Raw genomic sequence first — 19,680 nt, forward strand, 5'->3', positions numbered from 1 at the left:
GCAAGAGAGTATGGGTTATCATTCACCATCAGATGATACTTAAATACGTTATACACCCTATTGCATGGAAAGAAACGTTATGAACTAGTTGTTAAGATGTCGTGTAAGATATATTTATGTTTATTATTAACATCAATTTTCATCTTATCCACTCGACGATGATTGCAGAATATAAATAACAGTGTCCGCAAGGGTCATCTCATTGGATGATTACTGTAGAGATACGGTTCTTGTCATTTGGAAGCTGTGTTTGTCCGACGCGTGGCCAGCTGGCACTCGTTATAATGATTGTTCTGTTTGTTTGTTTGTTTGGCTGTGCGTTGGCTGCTGAGTTCACATTACCCGGAGAGTGCCCCGATGTTAAGATACAAGAGAATCTAGACTATACTAGAGTAAGTAATAAAAATAATAAGACTTTTAATAACCTCCATATTAACAAGTTTACAATGTAATTAATATTTTTCACATTGGTTTCATCTTATTGTTTATCAAGGTATTTGAATTTATGATATGGGGTCCATATCAATACTTGCGTGAAATCTCCTATTTATTTTTATTTTCATCTTTTCCTATCCTTGCGCAAACGTAGCCAGTCCTTGTCTGCAGTATGAGTAAGGTAATAAGTCTACTTTCTGTTCGGTCTGCCAATATTCCTTTTCCCTACTATTAAAGAAGAATAAAGACCAAAAAATAATTATTAAGTAGTATCTAACTACCACCAATTTGTAACAGTACATACTTACCAACTCAATAAAAGCTTGAATTGAAATTAAAGTATTTTTACTAGTAGGTATAATAACATTATACCAAAATAAACGATGAAGTAAGATATCTACTATGTTCCCAATTTGATATTATTGCTATAAATTCTATTCAGCTTATGAAACTCAACAATCTTTTGTTCGTCCTGAGTCTGTCGCTTTTTTTATGGAATAGGAGGACAAACGAGCGTAGGTACGGGTCACCTGGTATTAAGTGATCACCGCCGCCCACAATCTCTTGCAACACCAGAGGAATCACAGAAGCGTTGCCGGCCTTTAAGGAAGGTGTTCGCGCTATTTTTGAAGGTACTCGTGTCGTATCGTCCCGGAAACACCGCACAAGGAAGCTCATTCCACAGCTTTGTAGTACGTGGGGGAAAGCTCCTTGAAAACCGCACTGTGGAGGACCGCCACACATTCAGATGGTGGGGATGATATCCTAACTTGTGGCGTGTCGTGCGAAGGTGGAATTCGGCGGCAGGAATCAGGTTAAACAGCTCTTCGGAACACTCCCCGTGATAAATGCGGTAGAAGTCGCACAATGAAGCGACATCTCTACGCAACGCCAAGTGATCTAGCCGTTCACAGAGCACTGGGTCACCGACAATTCAAGCTGCTCTACGTTGCAAGCGGTCAAATGTATCGAGCTGATACTGGGGTGCGCCAGACCAGAGATGACAGCAATACTCCATGTGTGGCCGGACCTGCGCTTTGTAGAGCGCTAGAATGTTGGCCGGCTTGAAGTATTGCCGTGCTCTATTAATGACGCCCAGCTTCTTCGAAGCCAATTTGGCTTTGCCCTCCAGATGCCCACGGAATTGGCAATCGCTCGCGATTTCGAGACCCAGAGGCTTTAAGGTGAGTGTTGTCGATGAGCAGTGATACGACAAATGGGGCTTTACCTTGCATACAAAGTAATAATATTTTCTTTAACTATTAAACAGATAGACATCAGATTCGCCAAAACAGAGTAACCGAACCACTACGTAACATTCTCAGTTATAAAATATTATACACTAGCTGACACGACAGACGTTGTTCTGTAGATAATAAAAAAAATACTGTTTTATAGGAATTTGCCAATAATATTTCAAAACATCAAGAATTATTTCGTAACGTACCTGTTGTTATAATGAAATTGTTTCACAGGGGAACTGTCAAACCGTGCGTCACTAAATTCTCTCATAGAAAAAATGACCATACAAAATAAATATTGAAAAAAATTTTGGGTCCCAAATCGAAATAAAAACTATCCTATCTCTCAAGTTGGACCAATCTGCACTCCATGAAGTAATCCCCATTAAAATCCGTTCATTAGTTTAGGAGTCCATCGCTTTACTATATAATATTACTAGCTGACACGGCAAACGTTCTTTTGCATATACATTATTTATATAAGACTTATGTTTACACTTAGTGTAAAAAGAAAATTTATCGTACTACAATCTTTATTTTTGATTGCCATCTTGCAACTCTATTTCGGATCCATGGATAGAACAGGGGTTGGTCGTGGAAGGGTGTAAATTTTAAGTTGTATGTGTTTTTAATGCTAAAGCATAGTAAAATTAAAATAAAGAATTTTGTCAAAAAATTAGGGGCGGGTCATTATAGGTCGTTGGCCAATTCTCAGAACTACCCGACATGCACACAAAATTTCAGCCGTTTCGGAGGAGTTTGATAACACGCGCCTGGACGCGAGAATTTTATTTATTAGATTATTAGATGATATGTTTTGCAGGTTAGGCTTGTTTTATGTTTGCTAAATTAGAATGTCACGATAATTTGATAGTTTTCAGGTGAATGGTACAATGTTGCCAGCTATGCCAGCGATGGACGAAGTATCTACGACTGCGCCTCCCTCGACTTCCAAGAAGACAACCTGGGGTATACTCTGCGGGAGACATATATAGATATTGACCAGGGAAACAGGACACAAAAGTCCTACTTCGCTAGGGTAGACCCAACATTTGACGCTGGCAGAAAGGCACAGTTCATTGTCAGCCATGAAGATGGAGGTACAGATTTACAACAATAGAACTAGTCAACTTGACTAAACAAACCTACTCAAGCTGTTACAATCTCTAGATAAGACTGATCAAAGAGGATGTCAGCCTAGCGAAACTCTCTAAGAAAATGCAATTCACTCGATTGTATGAAACGTGCAGTCATTGATAGATTGACACATGACGGCTATAATTTTGTAAATAACTGAGATAGCCGAAATCCACTACGTTTTACGGCCGTTCCCAATGTACTATCTACACATAGAGATAAATTACTACCTTCTACTGTCAGTAGTTAGCTGTCAATAATCTGAGGCTGTCCCAATGAACCCGATAAGTCATTTTTATCGCCAGTTCACTGTTGCAATTTCCATACAAACTTCAATCCCTGGTAAGCTATACATCGTCCCATTGACAGACAGCGTGTACGGATAAGATGAGTTATCGTCGATAAGTTTATTGGGACAGAAAATACGATTACAGAAAAATACGATTACGATTACAGAAACAACGATAGTTACAATTTTTTATCTCAAGTAGGCCACAACCGGAGATGGATTGAATATTGGGAATGTCCGTTAGGCAACTGTTCACATTTAAAATTAGGCGGATTATACTTTATTTACTAAATGACTGCACCGTGCAAGTTTCATACTAAACTAAATTTCAATTTTTACTTTAGCAGTCCCGTCTCTTAATACGTTACACGTAGTATTTACATCCACCAAAGAAGTTGGTGCAGTGATTTGACATAAGTTTGAATTAGTAGTGATTACAATATGGCGATTGGCGACGAAGTTTAATCCGGCTAAGTTTGAAAACGAACAGTTGCTTAAAACGTAGTGGATTTCGACTATCTCCGTTTTCTACAAGATTATAACCGTCATCTGTCAATGACTTTTGACGTTTCAGACAATCCAGTGAACCGGTTTTTTCTTAAAGTTTCGCTAAGACTGAGACTGATCTTCCGCACTACACTAGGTCTACTAACTCTAGGTCCTTCCAAGAGCGTTCATGATAGCATTTTCCAATATGTATCCCACCGTTGGATTTTGGGCTTGTCTGTGTGTAAGACCAGTGTCCTTTTGGGGCTTAGATAAGCCTAACGTCAAAAAAAATAGCGGCGAACTGTTTACCCATATTTTCAGCAACGCATGCACACTAAAACATAGTGACATATGTATCGCGAGTGTAAGACGTAACTTGTCACGCATACTGAAGTAATAAACCTAGCCTGCCATGAGTTGCCTAACAGTAAAAGGCTCTATCAAGACTTATAAATTATCTATGCTTTGGAGTGTGGGTCATTTTTTGATATTCACCTCAAAAATCTTTCTGTTACAGACAAAATTCTTCAGTTCCCTTTCTTCATTTTATCAACAGACTACGATAGTTACGCCATCGCTTACACTTGTAAAACTTTAAAAAAGAAACTACGAACACATTACGGTAAGTGGATTATGATAAAATTGATACCACATTTCCAAGGAGTAGGTAACAATTAAGAAAAGGGTTTTAAAACAAAACAACAAAAATATACCAGACTTATGAAAAATATTTATAGTAACAACTAAACTGCATTTACTCATCCACTTGTATCTCTGAGGTAATGGTGGGTTATCGTTTATAGAAAAATTCTCATAGTTATCTCAAACTTACTGAATTACAGATCTGGTAGGTACACATTGGAACTGAGGTACTGAAATAGTTATTTATCACTATCGCTCTATTAACAGTCAGTTTTTATCTCAGCCGACATCAAGACAGACCATATTATCTGGCCCGGTTTTCACCAAAGCGGAGAAGAGATGCGTTTTGATAACCAATCAGATTTCGTTATTTCCACACCTCCTCTCCGCTTAGCTTCGGTGGAAATGGATCAAGCGGAGAGGAGAGGAGATGTCTCATTTTTCTTTGATTTTGTGCCGCGAGCGAGCAAGCAGCGCGGCAGAGCGGAGATGTCTGTAGTCGGGCGGCCGGGTAGCACGATGCCCCTTTTCCCCGCACCTTCTCCCCTCGTCTCGCACACCCAAAAGCGTCACATTTAATCATAAACCCCCTTATTCATAATGGTCCGCTAACTTTAAACAGCCGCTTAGGGCTGTTTTTTCTCATTCTAACTTAGGTCAATAGAAGAAGACGGAGTGAGAATTAGCAATGCTTTAATTTAGCAGACTATTATGAATAAGGGGGTTATTCGATAGACTGATCATTAATGTAAAAGGCGTTCCTGTCGTATTTTTAACCGACTTTAGTAGTTTAACGACGTATTTTAACTCAAAAAAAAGGAGGACGCTCCAAAAATATTCTTATAGAATTACATTAACTCTTGTATTCATAATATTATAGTCGGTACCTAATAAATTAAATTATTTTCTCACTTTTATTATTTGTTCTTATTGATGTCGGTTTTTATTTTATGTTTTCATAATATTTTCTGTAAAACTTTAGTCGTAAAACTCTTGAAATAATGTGGCATGGCTGACATTTTTATGGTGTCGTATCCAGAATCTATATTTCCGTCGATAGTTTAAATATTGAAGAATTAATTGTGTTTTTCAACCTCTTAATTCCTCTTCCTCAAGTCAACTTCCTGACGTCATCCTTTCATAGATATCAGTTAAGGCGAGGTTTTCCCAACACTTTAGGTAAAAATCGCTCGAACGTAGGTACACATGGACACGGGCGTCGGGCATGGCTGAGAACGAACCGAGCGATGCGGGTCAACGACCGCCGACCCAGAAGGACCGCGTAATATTTTTTAAAACTTACAGTTGCGCTAGAGTACGGAATTACTGTGATATTTTTTATGCATTTTTGAAGTAAATCTTTTTTATCGACGTATGAGAGAAATGTTATATTACGCGCAAAATTATGATTTCAACATTATGGATATCGTATCCGAGATTCTCGAGGCTGCAGAGAACGAATTTGGAATCATTTTTGAAATCCAAGATGGCCGCCACGCAAAATTTTTTTTTTTCAACAATATGGGTATCGTATCTGAGGTTCTCGAAGCTGCAGAGAACTAATTTGGGATCATTTTTGAAATCCAAGATGGCTGCCGCGCAAAATTATGATTTCAACAATATGGGTATCGTATCCGAGGTTCTCGAGGGTGCAGAGAACGAATTTGGGATCATTTTTGAAATCCAAGATAGCCGCTGTGCAAAATTATGATTTCAACAATATCGGTATATATCCGAGGTTCTCGAGGGTGCCGAGAACGAATTTGGGAACATTTATGATATCCAAGATGGCCGTCGCACAAAATTATGATTTTAACAATATAGATATCGTGTCCGAGGTTCTCGAGGGTGCAGAGAACGAATTTGGCATATTTTTTTAAATCCAAGATGGATCCAAGATCTTACTTCCCTAAAGTACATACATACAAAAATTCCGCGTGGCATAATTTTCAAAATAATATTACGTACATTTTATTTTAGTACTTTCCGACTTCCATTTACCTATATTATATTTTAGCAAATATGCTGTTGCAGCATCGTCATTTTTTTACTATGATTCCCGATTTGTACTTGTTTGCTAAAATCTTACGTAATGTGAGCCCGAGAGAAACGAACACAGTATCGTCCTTGACAGTGGTCACGGGCGTACTGCTGGCATGAGCGAGCATGCAACCAAGGCGTCGCGTTTGGTTTATTATGAAAAAAATTAATATAAAATAATTCACAAAGCGAATTGATAAAACCCACGATGAATATTTATAAATACTAATAAACTATCGAGTAAAATAAGTTTTGTGTTTATAGCCATCATATTTATATGATAATATAAAACAATTCATATCAAAAAGCCTATTTTACAAAAAAATAAATCTATCGAGATTTTATTTCGTAATCGTGTTTTCGAAACTGCAATAATTTAGATAAAGAAATGAAGATAAACATGTAAAAAATTGGAACCGTAGTATTTGTAGAAGTATTTTAAGTAGATTTTCAAAAATGTCACTTTTTAGGACTATAGCGCCTTAATTGATTTCGAGCAGGTTGAATGCAGAGATCGCGAATGCGATGGTGATTTGACCTATTTATTATTTATTTTTATTTATTTATTTTGATTAAAACGGTTACAACACCAATTACATTATTAGAGAGAATTATAATTGATGATTTTAACCATGAGTGTGTGATTAAACAATGTTTTAAGTCTACCATTTTACATTAGATTAAAATCGCTAAACAAATGGGATTGACCATTCAATTTAAAGATTTATAATCCTATTACGAGAAATATTTAGGTATACCATGAAAATCTAATAATTTGCAATAGCGACATCTCTAGTCAATTTCCTAATATGTAATAATCGTCTGTAAAGTAGATCTTGTAGATACAACCTGAAAGTTGACCAACACATACCAAATATTGGTATAAATCAAACATTGTCTTTTACTTTAATGCGGGTAGATGCAAAAGATTTTCCAACTCCTTTCTTGGGCTGGGCTAATGGAAGAATAGGACGAAAATGAGTGTACGGGTCGCTTCTTGCTGAATGATCACTGCCGCCCACTTTTTACAAAAGGAATCACAGGAGCGTTGCCGAACTTTTAGGTATTTATACGAGCTCTTTCGGAAGATACTCATATCTTAATCGTCCTGGAAACAAACAAGTCAATTCCATAGCCTTATTATACATTGAAAAAAGTTTCAAGTTATACATGGTGAAGATCACAGTTGATGGGTTTCAGTCTTCACCTGGGTGCTATCGAGGAAGAGAGAGAGGCTGCAGGGCGAGACCTTGAAGAACGTTGAGAACTCCCTCTCAAAATACACCGAGCTGGCAGAGCACCGGCAAACCTTCGCACAGAAGGACTTCAGTGACGCAGAATGCTCCTTCACAAATAAATACGGAACAGACTTCTTTACCAGTAATTTTTGGTAGTGAATACAACGCTTTCCTAATGCCCAAGAATTTTACTTTTCATTTATTCTGTAAAAAACATATGACAATATAATACACGCTATTTTTTCAACTAATTATTTCCCTTTAATCATATTTGTAAAATTAAAAAAAATCTTCATGATTTATTGTTCTATTTAATAAATAAAAGTAATTTAATTTTTTTATTTATTTTATTCGTAAACATATAGGTAGACACATATTTATCTTATTACAATATATTTTTTTATAAGATAGATATCCAGAATTAGAATTCCTACACAATGCGAACACATGACAACCCTATTACTAAAACTCTGTTATCCGTCCATCCGCCCATCTGTCCGTCCCGGGCACTGACCCCTACTATATCACACTGGACTGGCGGCTGTGAAAGTGCTTTTGTGCCTGTTTGATATTCGCCATTTTGGCGCTGTTGGCGAGAGTCTGCGGTACTAAAACCTCAGCAAACATCGATAGATGGTGGGAAACTATTTACAAAAAAAATGTGTACTTTATTATGTTGATTCTTGAAGTATAAATAACACGGAAAAAGAACGAAATTAATCCAATATGCAAAAATACTTCAGAGTATAGTACGTTCCTTCGCAACCATTTGTATTATACGTCACAATTAGTTCTCTGGACGCTCTCGAGTGGCGCTTCAAATAGGCACAAAAAATTTGCTGTCAAACATACGGAATAGCCTGTCCAGTGGTATTTATACAGATCAGTGGTCGCGGGCTATTTCTCACATAGTCTTAGAATATACCAGCGTATACACGACCCGACAGCCCGATAATTCTTGACCAATTTTGATCTGTCAATGTTCGCGTTAGTAGTTTTATTTTGAAAATAGGTACTAAGGGGCTAAAGCCAAGCGTGGCTGACTCTTTTCGACTTGTCAATCAAAAACGGTTACAGTCACAATAGATTCGATCTCCTTTTCTATCTTGCTGTATCTGCGTTATAGATGTTCTTCTCTCTTGAAAACCTTGTTGAGTCTATACGCTCATATATTGTCTATGGTGTTTTATAAGCCTCAATAATTTACAAATGTATTTCTGGTACAACAAATAATAAAAACCTAAGGTGGAGGATTCCAAAGAGGCTGCCAGCATTTTTACATTTTATCTTCAGCCTTTTTTGGAACATTGACATAGCATTCAAATAGGACTCCATTAAATTCCCCACTTTAATTAATTGTGATATTTAATGTACTTAATTATTTTATATATAATTTACCAGTTATTTTCTACAATAGACAGTGCGACAAGTACTGTACCTGACAGAAAAGTATTGAACATCTATAATAGTATGGCCAACGAGACAAGATAAAGAATGTAAATATGTTTTGTCTGTCATAATTTTAGTGTAACAAACGAAACCTTTTTCAAGGCTTCAAAACATTTTTATTGGAATAAGTTATATACAAATTATGGATCTCCTATTCTAATGAGACCGAATCAGCCGTATTTATGACAATACAACTGAGTATATAACTCAGTAAGTCCCTTTGTTTATATTCTTTATCTTGTCTCCCTGGCTTTAGTATAAACATACTTTAACTGCCTTATCATAATAAAACGCTTTTCGAACGTTTAAAGCTATTCTAGTTAAAACGTGTTGCCTATCGAACGATTAGATAAAAATCCTTATTCATATTCGTTAGATAAATCTCCCATTACTAATACGTCTCTATAGTACGCAAAGTTGCCATTTCATACAAAAAAATGATTTTAACTAATTTAAATGAGGAACTGTCAATGGAAACAGACTCTTTTCTCTTTTCAATGTCAATGGTTTGTCAGTTGCCGATGTCAAAATAATTTCAAACTACAAAAATCAAAGTTTTGAAGTCTGTTTTTGTCAATCTATGACGGATATCCAACAACTTTGAACGGAAAGCTTTAAAACACATTATTTAACGAACAGCTGATCAATGTCGGCCATGTTTTTTTGCGTTCGAGTGCTTAAAAAAGGTTTATAGAAGGGTCCTAGCTACTATAAGTCACGTCAGCTTTATCGAAGAGATAATGAGCGTTTTAGCTCTAATATGCGATTTTTAACAAGCGTATATTAGCGATGTTTTAAATCTCCGCTAAGCCATTATGAATAAGACAGTAATTCTATATACCTACACACAAGTTCATTGTATAACCTGAGTCAATAGAGATTAAACCTAAAATGGCGTCTTTTATAATTATTTCTCACACTTATAATAAAATCGTACATTGAGTATTTGTTCATTGAAGATTTTGTGTTTTTAATAAAGTTTTTAGTTTTTAAAAAAATAAATATATATATATATATAGTATAGCTAGTTATATGTAGAGTATAGTATCCATTATAATACAGTATTTTACACTAATATTTATGGTCACTTACATGGATAGCGTTTATATGACTACAATAATATTTTTCCCCCAGACATTTTAACCTTTTTGCTATTGTATATGAATCCCATCACTTCTAGTATTAAATGTAATAATTTAATTTAAATACCGAACCTTATTAACGGTGCGGGATTCGAACTACGCCTCCAACCCTCTAAACCCAACGGGTGTTACCGCTAAGCCAACCGTTCGATGACGCATGTTCTTTAAATCTTGATGTTACCAGTTGGAGGCTTCTTTGCACAGGGTCCCGGCTAGATTATAGGTACCACAACGGCGCCTATTTCTGCCGTGAAGCAATAATGTGTAAGTAGCTAGTGAAATTACTGGGCAAATGAGATTTAAAATCTTATATCGCGCAATTGTTGTGCCGCTCAGAATTTATAAGTTTCTCAAGAATCCTGAGCTGCACTGCATTGTAACTTGCAGGACGTATCAATTATCATCAGCTAAACGTCCTGCTCGTCTCGTCCCTTAATGTCGTAATTTTTTTTTTAAATTAATATCCCCCTTATTCATAATGGTCCGCTAACTTTAAACAGCCGCTAAGGAGTGTTTTTGCTCATTCTGACTTAGGTCAATAGAAGAAGATATGTGAGAATTAGCAATGCTTTAAGTTAGCAGACTATTATGAATAAGGGGGTATAACTTTACTAATAAATGCATATTTAGTCAGAAGCACAAGCTAAGCGTTCGAATATGATGAACATAAAGCTCGTAATTTTGGTACGTAAAAACATGTATACTTTATCCTTATTAAAACCACGGACTAGTAAAAAATGAAGGACTCCGCGTCGTGATATTAGCAAGTGAAGCACCTTTATGCTAGTGTGTGTGCGGTTACGGGGTATACAAGTTACACAATTTTATCTCCCTTAATTAATCATATATCCACAAATACTTTCATATTATTGTTTTTACACTTTTTCACAACGCACTACGGCATTTTTAAAATATTTTATTGCGACGCAAACTGATCTGTCACAGACGATGGCAAATCTCATAATGGCGGCCGATCGGCTTGTATTAAGTGTAAGTGTATGCGTGGGGCTATGTTTTTACACGTTTACCGGCTTGTTTTGGTGCCTCACTGTTATGTAAAGCTACTAAGCTAGAGGTCCCGGGTTCGAATCCTGGTAGGTGCAAGCATTTATATGATGAATATGGATGTTTGTTTCCGAGTCACGGATGTTTAAATGTATTTTTTTATATGAATTATATGAAAATATATCATTGTCTTGTTATGTAAGGTGACACGGAGTCCTTATTTTTTACTCGTCCGTGATTAAAACTGTTCATGTGTTTGATGTGATTCAGTCACGTGCGTTAGGCGACATATTTCTCTCGCGTTTATTCTTGCCCTTCATGGGAGCCCGATGTCTATCTCGCTTCCGGCTGGACGAGGAGCATGATGAAGAAGGGCTGGAGTCTGGTGGCGAGCCCGCGTCGTCTGCGGTAAGCCCCATCATCTGCGACTCTGGGGTAGAAGGCTCCAGAACGCTGTTACGTAACGCTCTGCGTTGTTCGTCCGTGTGCTGCGGGCATCGAGTCGATCTGCAATATCAATAACACGACTCGTATATTGGATGCAGAACCTTACAAACTCATTTGTAATGTATATTAAAGCCATTGTAAAATGGCGCCTATTTCTGCCGTGAAGTACTGCTTCACGGCAGAAATAGGCGTAAGCAATACTGTGTTTCGGTCTGAAAGGGAAATTACTGGGCAAATGAGACTTAACATCTTGTCTCAAGGTAACGAGAGCAGTTGAAGCGCCGCTCAGAATTTTTGGGATTTTTCAAGAATACTGAGCGGGACTGCAATGTAACGGGCAAGCTGAATCAGCTGAACGTGCTGCTCGCCTCGCCTCTTATTTTCATTAAAAAAAATACTCTATTTGATTGAAAAGAGTGGCCGTTGAGTTTCTTCTTGCATGCTGTCCTCACGCGCTCAACTTTTTACGAACATAATATGGTAAATTCAGTAATTCAAAAGAAATATTTGTAGTGACCATTCAAAAGCGCTTAGTTTGAGCCTATTTGAATAAAGTTTATTTGACTTTGAATTGGACATTCAAAGTGTAAAGACATCAAATCTTTACAGACAAACATACGGGTCACCCCGGCCCATAATCTCTTGTAACACCAGACTAATCACAACAGTGTCGCCGACCTTATAAAGCATCAAATAAACATTTACATGTGTTTCAAAAACCGAAATCACATTGCCATGTGGCTCGAACCAGGGGCTTTGTAGTGAGGGTCAGAGGTTCATCCTATAGCGCGACCAACGATCCAAACTTATATAAATTCTTACTTTTTTATTCACCTCGACATCTACGACCCCTTCATCGAAACTTGACAACGAAACAGAAATGAACAAAATGGGCCGAATATCAAATCCAATCCTATCAATCAATACTCAATGGGCGGAATATCAAATCCAATCCTATCACTCAATACTCATTGGACGAATATCAAATACAATCCTATCACTCAATACTCATTGGACGAATATCAAATACAATCCTATCACTCAATACTCAATGGGCCGAATATCACATACAATCCTATCACTCAATACTCAATGGGCCGAATATCAAATACAATCCTATCACTCAATACTCAATGGGCCGAATATCAAATACAATCCTATCACTCAATACTCAATGGACGAATAACTAATACAATCCTATCACTCAATACTCAATGGGCCGAATATCAAATACAATCCTATCACTCAATACCCAATGGACCGAATATCAAATACAATTCTATCACTCAATAGACCGTATATCAAATACAATCCTATCACTCAATACTCAATGGTCCGAATATCAAATGCAATCTTATCACTCAATACTCAATGGTCCGAATATCAAATCCAATCCTATCACTCAATACTTAATGGGCCGAATATCAAATACAATCCTATCACTCAATACTCAATGGTCCGAATATCAAATACAATCCTATCACTACAATACTCAATGGGCCGAATATCAAATACAATCCTATCATTCATTACTCAATGGGCCGAATATCAAATACAATGTTATCAATCAATACTCAATAGGCCGAGTATCAAATCCAATCCTATCACTCAATACTCAAAGGGCTGAGTATCAAATCCAATCCTATCACTTACTACTCATTCAGGTCAAACGAGATACTCTTACTTCAAATGAATAAAAATAAAATATGTTTAAAACACTCTCATTAAATGTTACCTAATTATTAGTCTATTAATAAACGGGGGAGTTGCTAACTGAATATATCTTTCCACATTCGGCGGCACACACGAGCCATCTTTCGCGGACCACAAACGCGTTTGTTACCAGATAAACTAGAATCCAACACACCCTGAACACAACAACATAACAGAACATAAGACAGATATCACAAGGTACACAAATCTTTTAACCAAAACACCAAGTGAAACACAAATAACAGACGTAACACTTAGTACAGACAACATAGAACGTAACATATAGCTTCTTACCATATCACTGTTAAAAGATATGAACTAGCATGTCCTTTAGTAACATCTAAAATCCGGAAAGAAAGTCTCAAGAAAGGTGGGGGACAGATCTTGAACGTCTTCGCAAACGACTCAGTGCACTTTTTAACCGAGTAAAAAATACCCACCTAAGGAAGACTGGAATGAATATAAAAGAGCACAAAAATACAACAAAAACGAAACAGATTCCGCAGAACTCCAGCCTGGCACAACTTCAGCAGTAGTATAAGTTCAACAAACCAAGCCGCAAGAATGAAGAAAATTCTTTCTAAAGATGATCTGAATCTATTAGGATCCCTAAAAGACCAAAAAACCAGCAGATCATTACAAGAAACACACTTCCCCGAATGTCAAATTGTGTCAGACTCAGAGTGGGCAAATGAGCATTACAGCGCACCAACCACCCAAGAATGGGGAAATCGGAAACAAAATAGTAACTGCGGATAGAATAGAATGGGCCTTAAGAGTTTCAGACCTTTCAAATCCGCAGGGCTGGATGGAATCTTTCCAGTAATCAAATAACTGAACACTTACTAACAATTTACTTAGTTCTTACTTAGTTCAAATACATCCAGAAACAATGGAGGGAGGCGAAACTAGTCTTCTTACAAAAACCAGGCAAGGAGGACTAAACACATGCCAAATCCTTCAGGCCCATTAGTGTAACAACATTCTTGTTAAAAACACTAGAAAGACTAGTAGATAGATAACTAAGAGATGGAACACTTCAAAAGATAAGGCTACACTTCAACCAACACAGGAAATATCAACCAATACAGGAAAGGCAGATCAACAGAAATTAAATTTGAAAAACAAAATTTTATGAACGATGCGGGATTCGAACCCACGACCGGCGTTCCGTGCCGGTGCTCTAACCAACTGAGCTAACCGTTCGAGTACCGCCTCGTTATAAAATTTTATTTGCTTTGTTCAACTCTCAGGTTGTGGCTTCATCTACAGGATCTACTTTACAGTTGATAACCTGCTCAACCCCAATATGTATTTGCATATTAGGAAATTGACTTGAGATGAGGGTTATCATTTTAAAAACATAACATACTGTTCAGATCAACAGAGTCAGCACTCCACTCGGAGGTGCACAAAATAGAAATGGCTATCACGACCAAAGCTTCCACACTTGCTGCCTTTATAGATATAGAAGGGGCATTTGACAAGACTATGCACAACAGCATTAACCACGCCCTACGGAAATTTCATTTAGAAGCTGTCATAAGGAACTGGATTACCGAACTAGTCAGAAAAAGGGCGGTTCAGATAGTGGTGAATACTCTGTCGGTAAATCCACAAAAGACAGAACTTATCCTTTTCACAAACAAGAGGAAATTACCGGAACTCCAGCCACCAAAATTCTTTAACACCAAACTCTCCCTATCAAATCCAGTTAAACGCCCAGACGTTTGTGACGTGGCATCATCTTTGATGACAACCTGAACTAGGTGAGTCACATCGAAGACAAAACAAGGAAGACCTGTATTGCTTTCTACCAGTGCAAAAGGCTAGTAGGCAAAAAATGGGGTATCAGTATTAAGATAATACTACTGCTTTACACATTCGGTCATCAGACCTTCCCTAACCCATGAAACAGTTGTATGGTGGCTCAGGGCACAACTGACAACAGTAAAATCGAAACTCCAGAGTCTCCAACCCTTAGCGACCGTAACGGCTACTGGATGCATGAGGACCACTCCATCATCTGCACTCGAACATGTCTTGAATTTTAGACCTTTAGATCTGGTGGTATAGGAAAAGGCAAAGGCGGCCTTAAGACTAACGGCAAACGGTCTATGGAAACAAAACACAGAAACCATTCACTCCAGAGTCCTAAAGGGAATCTTGAAGGAAATACCACTTCTAGATGCACCCATGGACAGAACACTGTGAACAAACAAAATAAAATCGTACTTACATATGGACCGGAACCACTGCTACCTCAACCTGATGGGACAAAATACATAAAAATAGTAGATGTTGTTACCGGTCACTGTCCCTTGAACAAGCATCTATATGTCATAGGTGTAACAAACAGCCCTTTAAAGGCATAAAGGCATTTATTTTCTCAAAATTAATTCCTAAAGGAATTCTGGAAAAGGAATTCTTTATGGAAACAAATGGCGCTGTGAGAGAGAAGAAGCGGCGCAAGAAACTCTCCCAGCATTTTTTTTTTTGCGCTCTTCAATAAAAATATACAATATTGTACAGTCATTTCTATCGCTATAAAATAATCACAATCTAGTCCCAGGCCGTCTGATCATTTAGATATTCAGCAGTTGAGTAATAGGATTTACGACAGAGCCATTTTTTTATAAAACATTTAAATTTATTTATAGATAGTGCCTGAACAGTGGCTGGGACTTTATTGTAGAAGTGTATACATTTACCCTTAAAGCTATTATGTATCTTATGAAGCCTACTAGAATTAGTTACAAGCAATCCCTTATTTCTAGTGTTATAATTTTGTGCAGAGGATGCATGGAGGCATAAGACACACCAGAACATGTGTTTATGGAGTGCAGGAGTGTGGCCGAACAATGGGCACAAATCCTGCTCCCAGATGCCTTCAGAAATTTAAAAAGACTGCTAGACTTCTGGAATGATCTGGGCTGGTGGGAGTAAGAAGACAAACGAAAACGCACAATGGCCCAATCAAGAGGCTTAGTGTGTCAACAGCCCAGCTAAACTAACTTACTAACTGACTCAATTAATATAAATAATTAAGTAAAGTGTTGAGATAGAGACAGGCCACCATTTCAGTGACAGTGAAAATTCACAAAACAAAAGTACCGTTTCTATTCTGAAATCATAACAATATTAATACAAGATTCCCCACCTGTTATAATGTGTGGAGGTTACACAGGTAGATATCCAAACTTATGTCAAGGTAATGCCGAAAATGTAATTGAACAATTTGCTAAGATTGAAAATGAATGTTGGAACGAGATGATACATCAACTGTTGAACAAATGAAGCTTTTTTTTATAGAATAGGAGGACAAACGAGCGTACGGCACACCTGTTGGTAAGTGATCACCACCACCCACAATCTCTTGCAACACCAGAGGAATCACAGGAGCGTTGCCGACCTTTTAGGAAGGTGTACGCGCTTTTTTTGAAAGTACCCATGTCGTATCGTCCCGGAAACACCGCACAAGGAAGGAAGTTGAAGTCTTTTTAGGGTTCTCTACCCAAAGGGCAGCAACTTTATATTTGCTGAGTTGTGTGAGGTATGTGGATCTCTGTGGAAGTACTTACCTAGTACAAAACTTTTTAGTATGCTCAGAAACAACCCCACACAATTGCTGCAACAAATTCTTCTTCTCAATTGCACTCATTGTCTCATAGGTGGCACAACCATCGTTGGAGTCCGAGTTGTGGGGACCAGTATTTCTGTTGACACTAGAAAATAGTTAATATCAAATTGCGTTTATTTTACCAAATTAATTATCAGCAGTGATGATACTGATAACATGGAAAATGGTTACTTCATGAATAAAATTTCAGGAAATATCTTCTAAGAAGTGGAATACATTGTGTTATAATAATAAGAATTGATCCTAAGAATATTATGTGCCTTTATCTTCATTCCCAGGCAGATCCAGCAGATATATATAATAAAATTGTCCATTACCATCTAAAACTCACCATCAGCCTATACTAAATTATAGATAGGTAGCAGGAGGCTTCATTACATAAGCTATTATTCATAATATTACTGTTTTTGTTTCTTTTAATTCTATCTACGTTTATGTAATTTAAAATAAAAATATATTTATCTACACCCACATCTAACAAAAAATAATTTGAAATAAACTAGTATAATCTTAAGAAATCTTAATTTCTCATAAATATTTGTTCCCTAATTCTATACATTTTTGCTATGGACTGGATGTAGGCTAAAGTAACTTCATAACTGTGGGATTAACTGAACTATTGTTAGTTTTTCTTGCTTACAGACCCATGTTTAAGCCAGTTACACAAAATTTATGTGAAAAATGTTACCAACTTGTGCATTTTATTAGATTTCCTGCTGTTACTGTTTTTAATCCTCTTCTTCCGTCTCTCACTATGGACAGAGCCACCAGACCAGTCAGCATCATCTTCATCATCACTTGGTAGCCCTGCATATGATGTTGGCTCACGACTATTTGATGCTATGCGCCTTGAGGCAATTCTAGAGCTATTGCGCCCCATTCCTACAATGTTAGTAATAATATTGTATATGTCATGTAATGATAAATAGGAGATATTAATTGTTAAGCCCGATAAGCTTTTTTTAATTGTAATGTGAAAAGGTTACTGAAATTCAATAAGTGATAACAGTTCTTCAGTTTTTTTCTTTATTTATTAGTGTACATGTCGGAGTGTATATTTACTTTACTATATCAAAGACATTTTTAACCTGCAGTAAGAAATAAAATTATGTCAGATAAATTATTATTATTATTATTGAGCCTATAAAGAAAGCATAAGGACAGTAAACTTTATGGATTAATATCCAAGGCACCTTACTGACTTACCCATGCATTTTTCTAAGTGTGGTGCAAATCGTGACGCTGAAACTGGACGCTCGCAATTAGGACAGGAGCAGTTAGCATCTTGTGTCTTCTTCAATACAGACAATCCAAACACATCATATTCTGAAGAATTCACAATTTTATAACTTTCTTCATCTTCCTTCTCGCCTTCGATCAAGTCAGTAAGTCCTGTCTTCAATCCGTGATGGAATTCAAATAGGAATCCCATAGCTACATCGTCATACAGACTGTCGTAGATAAACTTTGCCGCATCTTCTACGTTGCTTTCGTTTTGCATTATTTCGTAGAATTTATTGTTCAGATCGTGCATACTAAGTTCACTTACAATAGTCGTCATTTTATTAATACTTATTATTATTATTGTGATATACACGAGCGTTACGAATTACGATGATAAAGTTAAAAATCTATAATATAGTCATTAGTAATGATAGGAAGAGAAACGAATAAGTAGAACGCAAGTACCGGGTGTAGCAGGATTATTTTTCATTCAGATGCCCAACAACTGGTAGTACTGCGTTTTAATCATAATAGCATTCTTTACCGCAAAGTATTTTTATCAAAAAAATATCATTTTAACTTCTCCAAGAAGATAAAGCTTTCAGCTTTTAACACCGCAACGAACGGTTTTATTATTAGATAAAATATTCACATATTTTCAATGTATTGGAATGATTATTGGATATCATTCAGATTTATTTCAATTTTACATTTACGAATTCATGATCAACAGCTAACAGCTGTAGTTTGACAATTTTTCACATTTGACAATTTTCAATTGACGTTACTGACTGATGCAGATACGTACCTATTCGGCAGGGATAAAACTGCAACTGCATTGCTACGCCGAGAGGTGGGGGAAAATCATAGACCAAGTATAGTAACTTGGTCTATGGGGAAATACTTATTTGTTCAGCAAGTGAGCAAAGTTATTTTGTTCTACGAGTGCTGACTTTTAATCACGAATTGGCCAAGTAGTCTAGAATTAAATCACAAGCGTAGCGAGTGATTCTAATAAAGACTACTGAGGTAGTGAGTGATTTAAAGGCAAAAGACAAAAAAAAATTTGCGCTCGTATGAAACATACAACTTTTGGAGACTGAGCGTTTGGAGATCAAATAAATAACTGCTTAAGTAGTATGAAGACTGTGAGGAATATGTGGAAGATGATATGTTTTACGTCAGTTACATGATATATATACACAAAATCCTTAAAACTAGTTAACCAATTACAATTGTTACTTAAAAAATATTTACAAGTTTAGAAAATACACACCAATACTAAATCTTACATTTTGACCGTTTTGTTAAACGTTTCATTCAATAAGAATTGAGAATAATATTATGTGTTCTATCTCGCTCTAAAACTAATGCTATCGGCTATAGGTACTAAGGCTATAGTAAGCCGGCCAGCGAGCGCGCGCTTGTGTAAACTCGCGTCGAACCTCGACCATCCGATGTCAATGAGCATTTAGCACCCACTCTGTCGCTCATTGATTAAAATTGAATGAATAGTGATCGATGCCGCGACGCTTCAGTCGAGTACGCT

The 19,680-nt window shown here is 36.9% G+C and overlaps 3 protein-coding genes across 4 annotated transcripts in view; 2 read left to right on the top strand and 1 right to left on the bottom strand.

Annotated features, from left to right (window-relative positions):
- Nucleotides 1-14,561, top strand: part of LOC126964921 (uncharacterized) — a 648,802-nt gene extending 634,241 nt beyond the window's left edge. The window contains exon 9 of the transcript XR_007729448.1: nucleotides 14,521-14,561. The gene's annotated coding sequence lies outside the window, so the exon portion shown is untranslated. The remainder of the gene's footprint in view (nucleotides 1-14,520) is intronic.
- Nucleotides 186-7,848, top strand: LOC126964939 (lopap-like). Its single transcript, XM_050808270.1, has 4 exons — nucleotides 186-392; nucleotides 2,551-2,776; nucleotides 4,109-4,213; nucleotides 7,474-7,848. Exons 1-4 carry the CDS (start codon nucleotides 207-209, stop codon nucleotides 7,665-7,667), a joined length of 711 nt encoding a protein of 236 aa, XP_050664227.1. The 5' UTR covers nucleotides 186-206; the 3' UTR covers nucleotides 7,668-7,848.
- Nucleotides 7,840-18,942, bottom strand: LOC126964935 (SAGA-associated factor 11 homolog). Of its 2 annotated transcripts, none has more exons than XM_050808266.1 (4): nucleotides 18,114-18,942; nucleotides 17,600-17,789; nucleotides 16,849-16,992; nucleotides 7,840-11,614 (listed from the first exon to the last, which is right to left on the bottom strand). In XM_050808266.1, the coding sequence occupies exons 1-4, from the start codon at nucleotides 18,466-18,468 to the stop codon at nucleotides 11,374-11,376; spliced, it is 930 nt and encodes a 309-aa protein (XP_050664223.1). In that variant the 5' UTR covers nucleotides 18,469-18,942; the 3' UTR covers nucleotides 7,840-11,373. The 2 variants fall into 2 exon arrangements, with proteins under 2 accessions (XP_050664223.1, XP_050664224.1); XM_050808267.1 differs by having other exon boundaries at nucleotides 16,849-16,983; nucleotides 18,114-18,941.
- Nucleotides 18,943-19,680: the final 738 nt, after the last annotated feature.

This window comes from Leptidea sinapis, chromosome 6, assembly GCF_905404315.1.
Source record: "Leptidea sinapis chromosome 6, ilLepSina1.1, whole genome shotgun sequence".
In the NCBI taxonomy this organism is placed as follows: Eukaryota; Metazoa; Arthropoda; class Insecta; order Lepidoptera; family Pieridae; genus Leptidea; species Leptidea sinapis.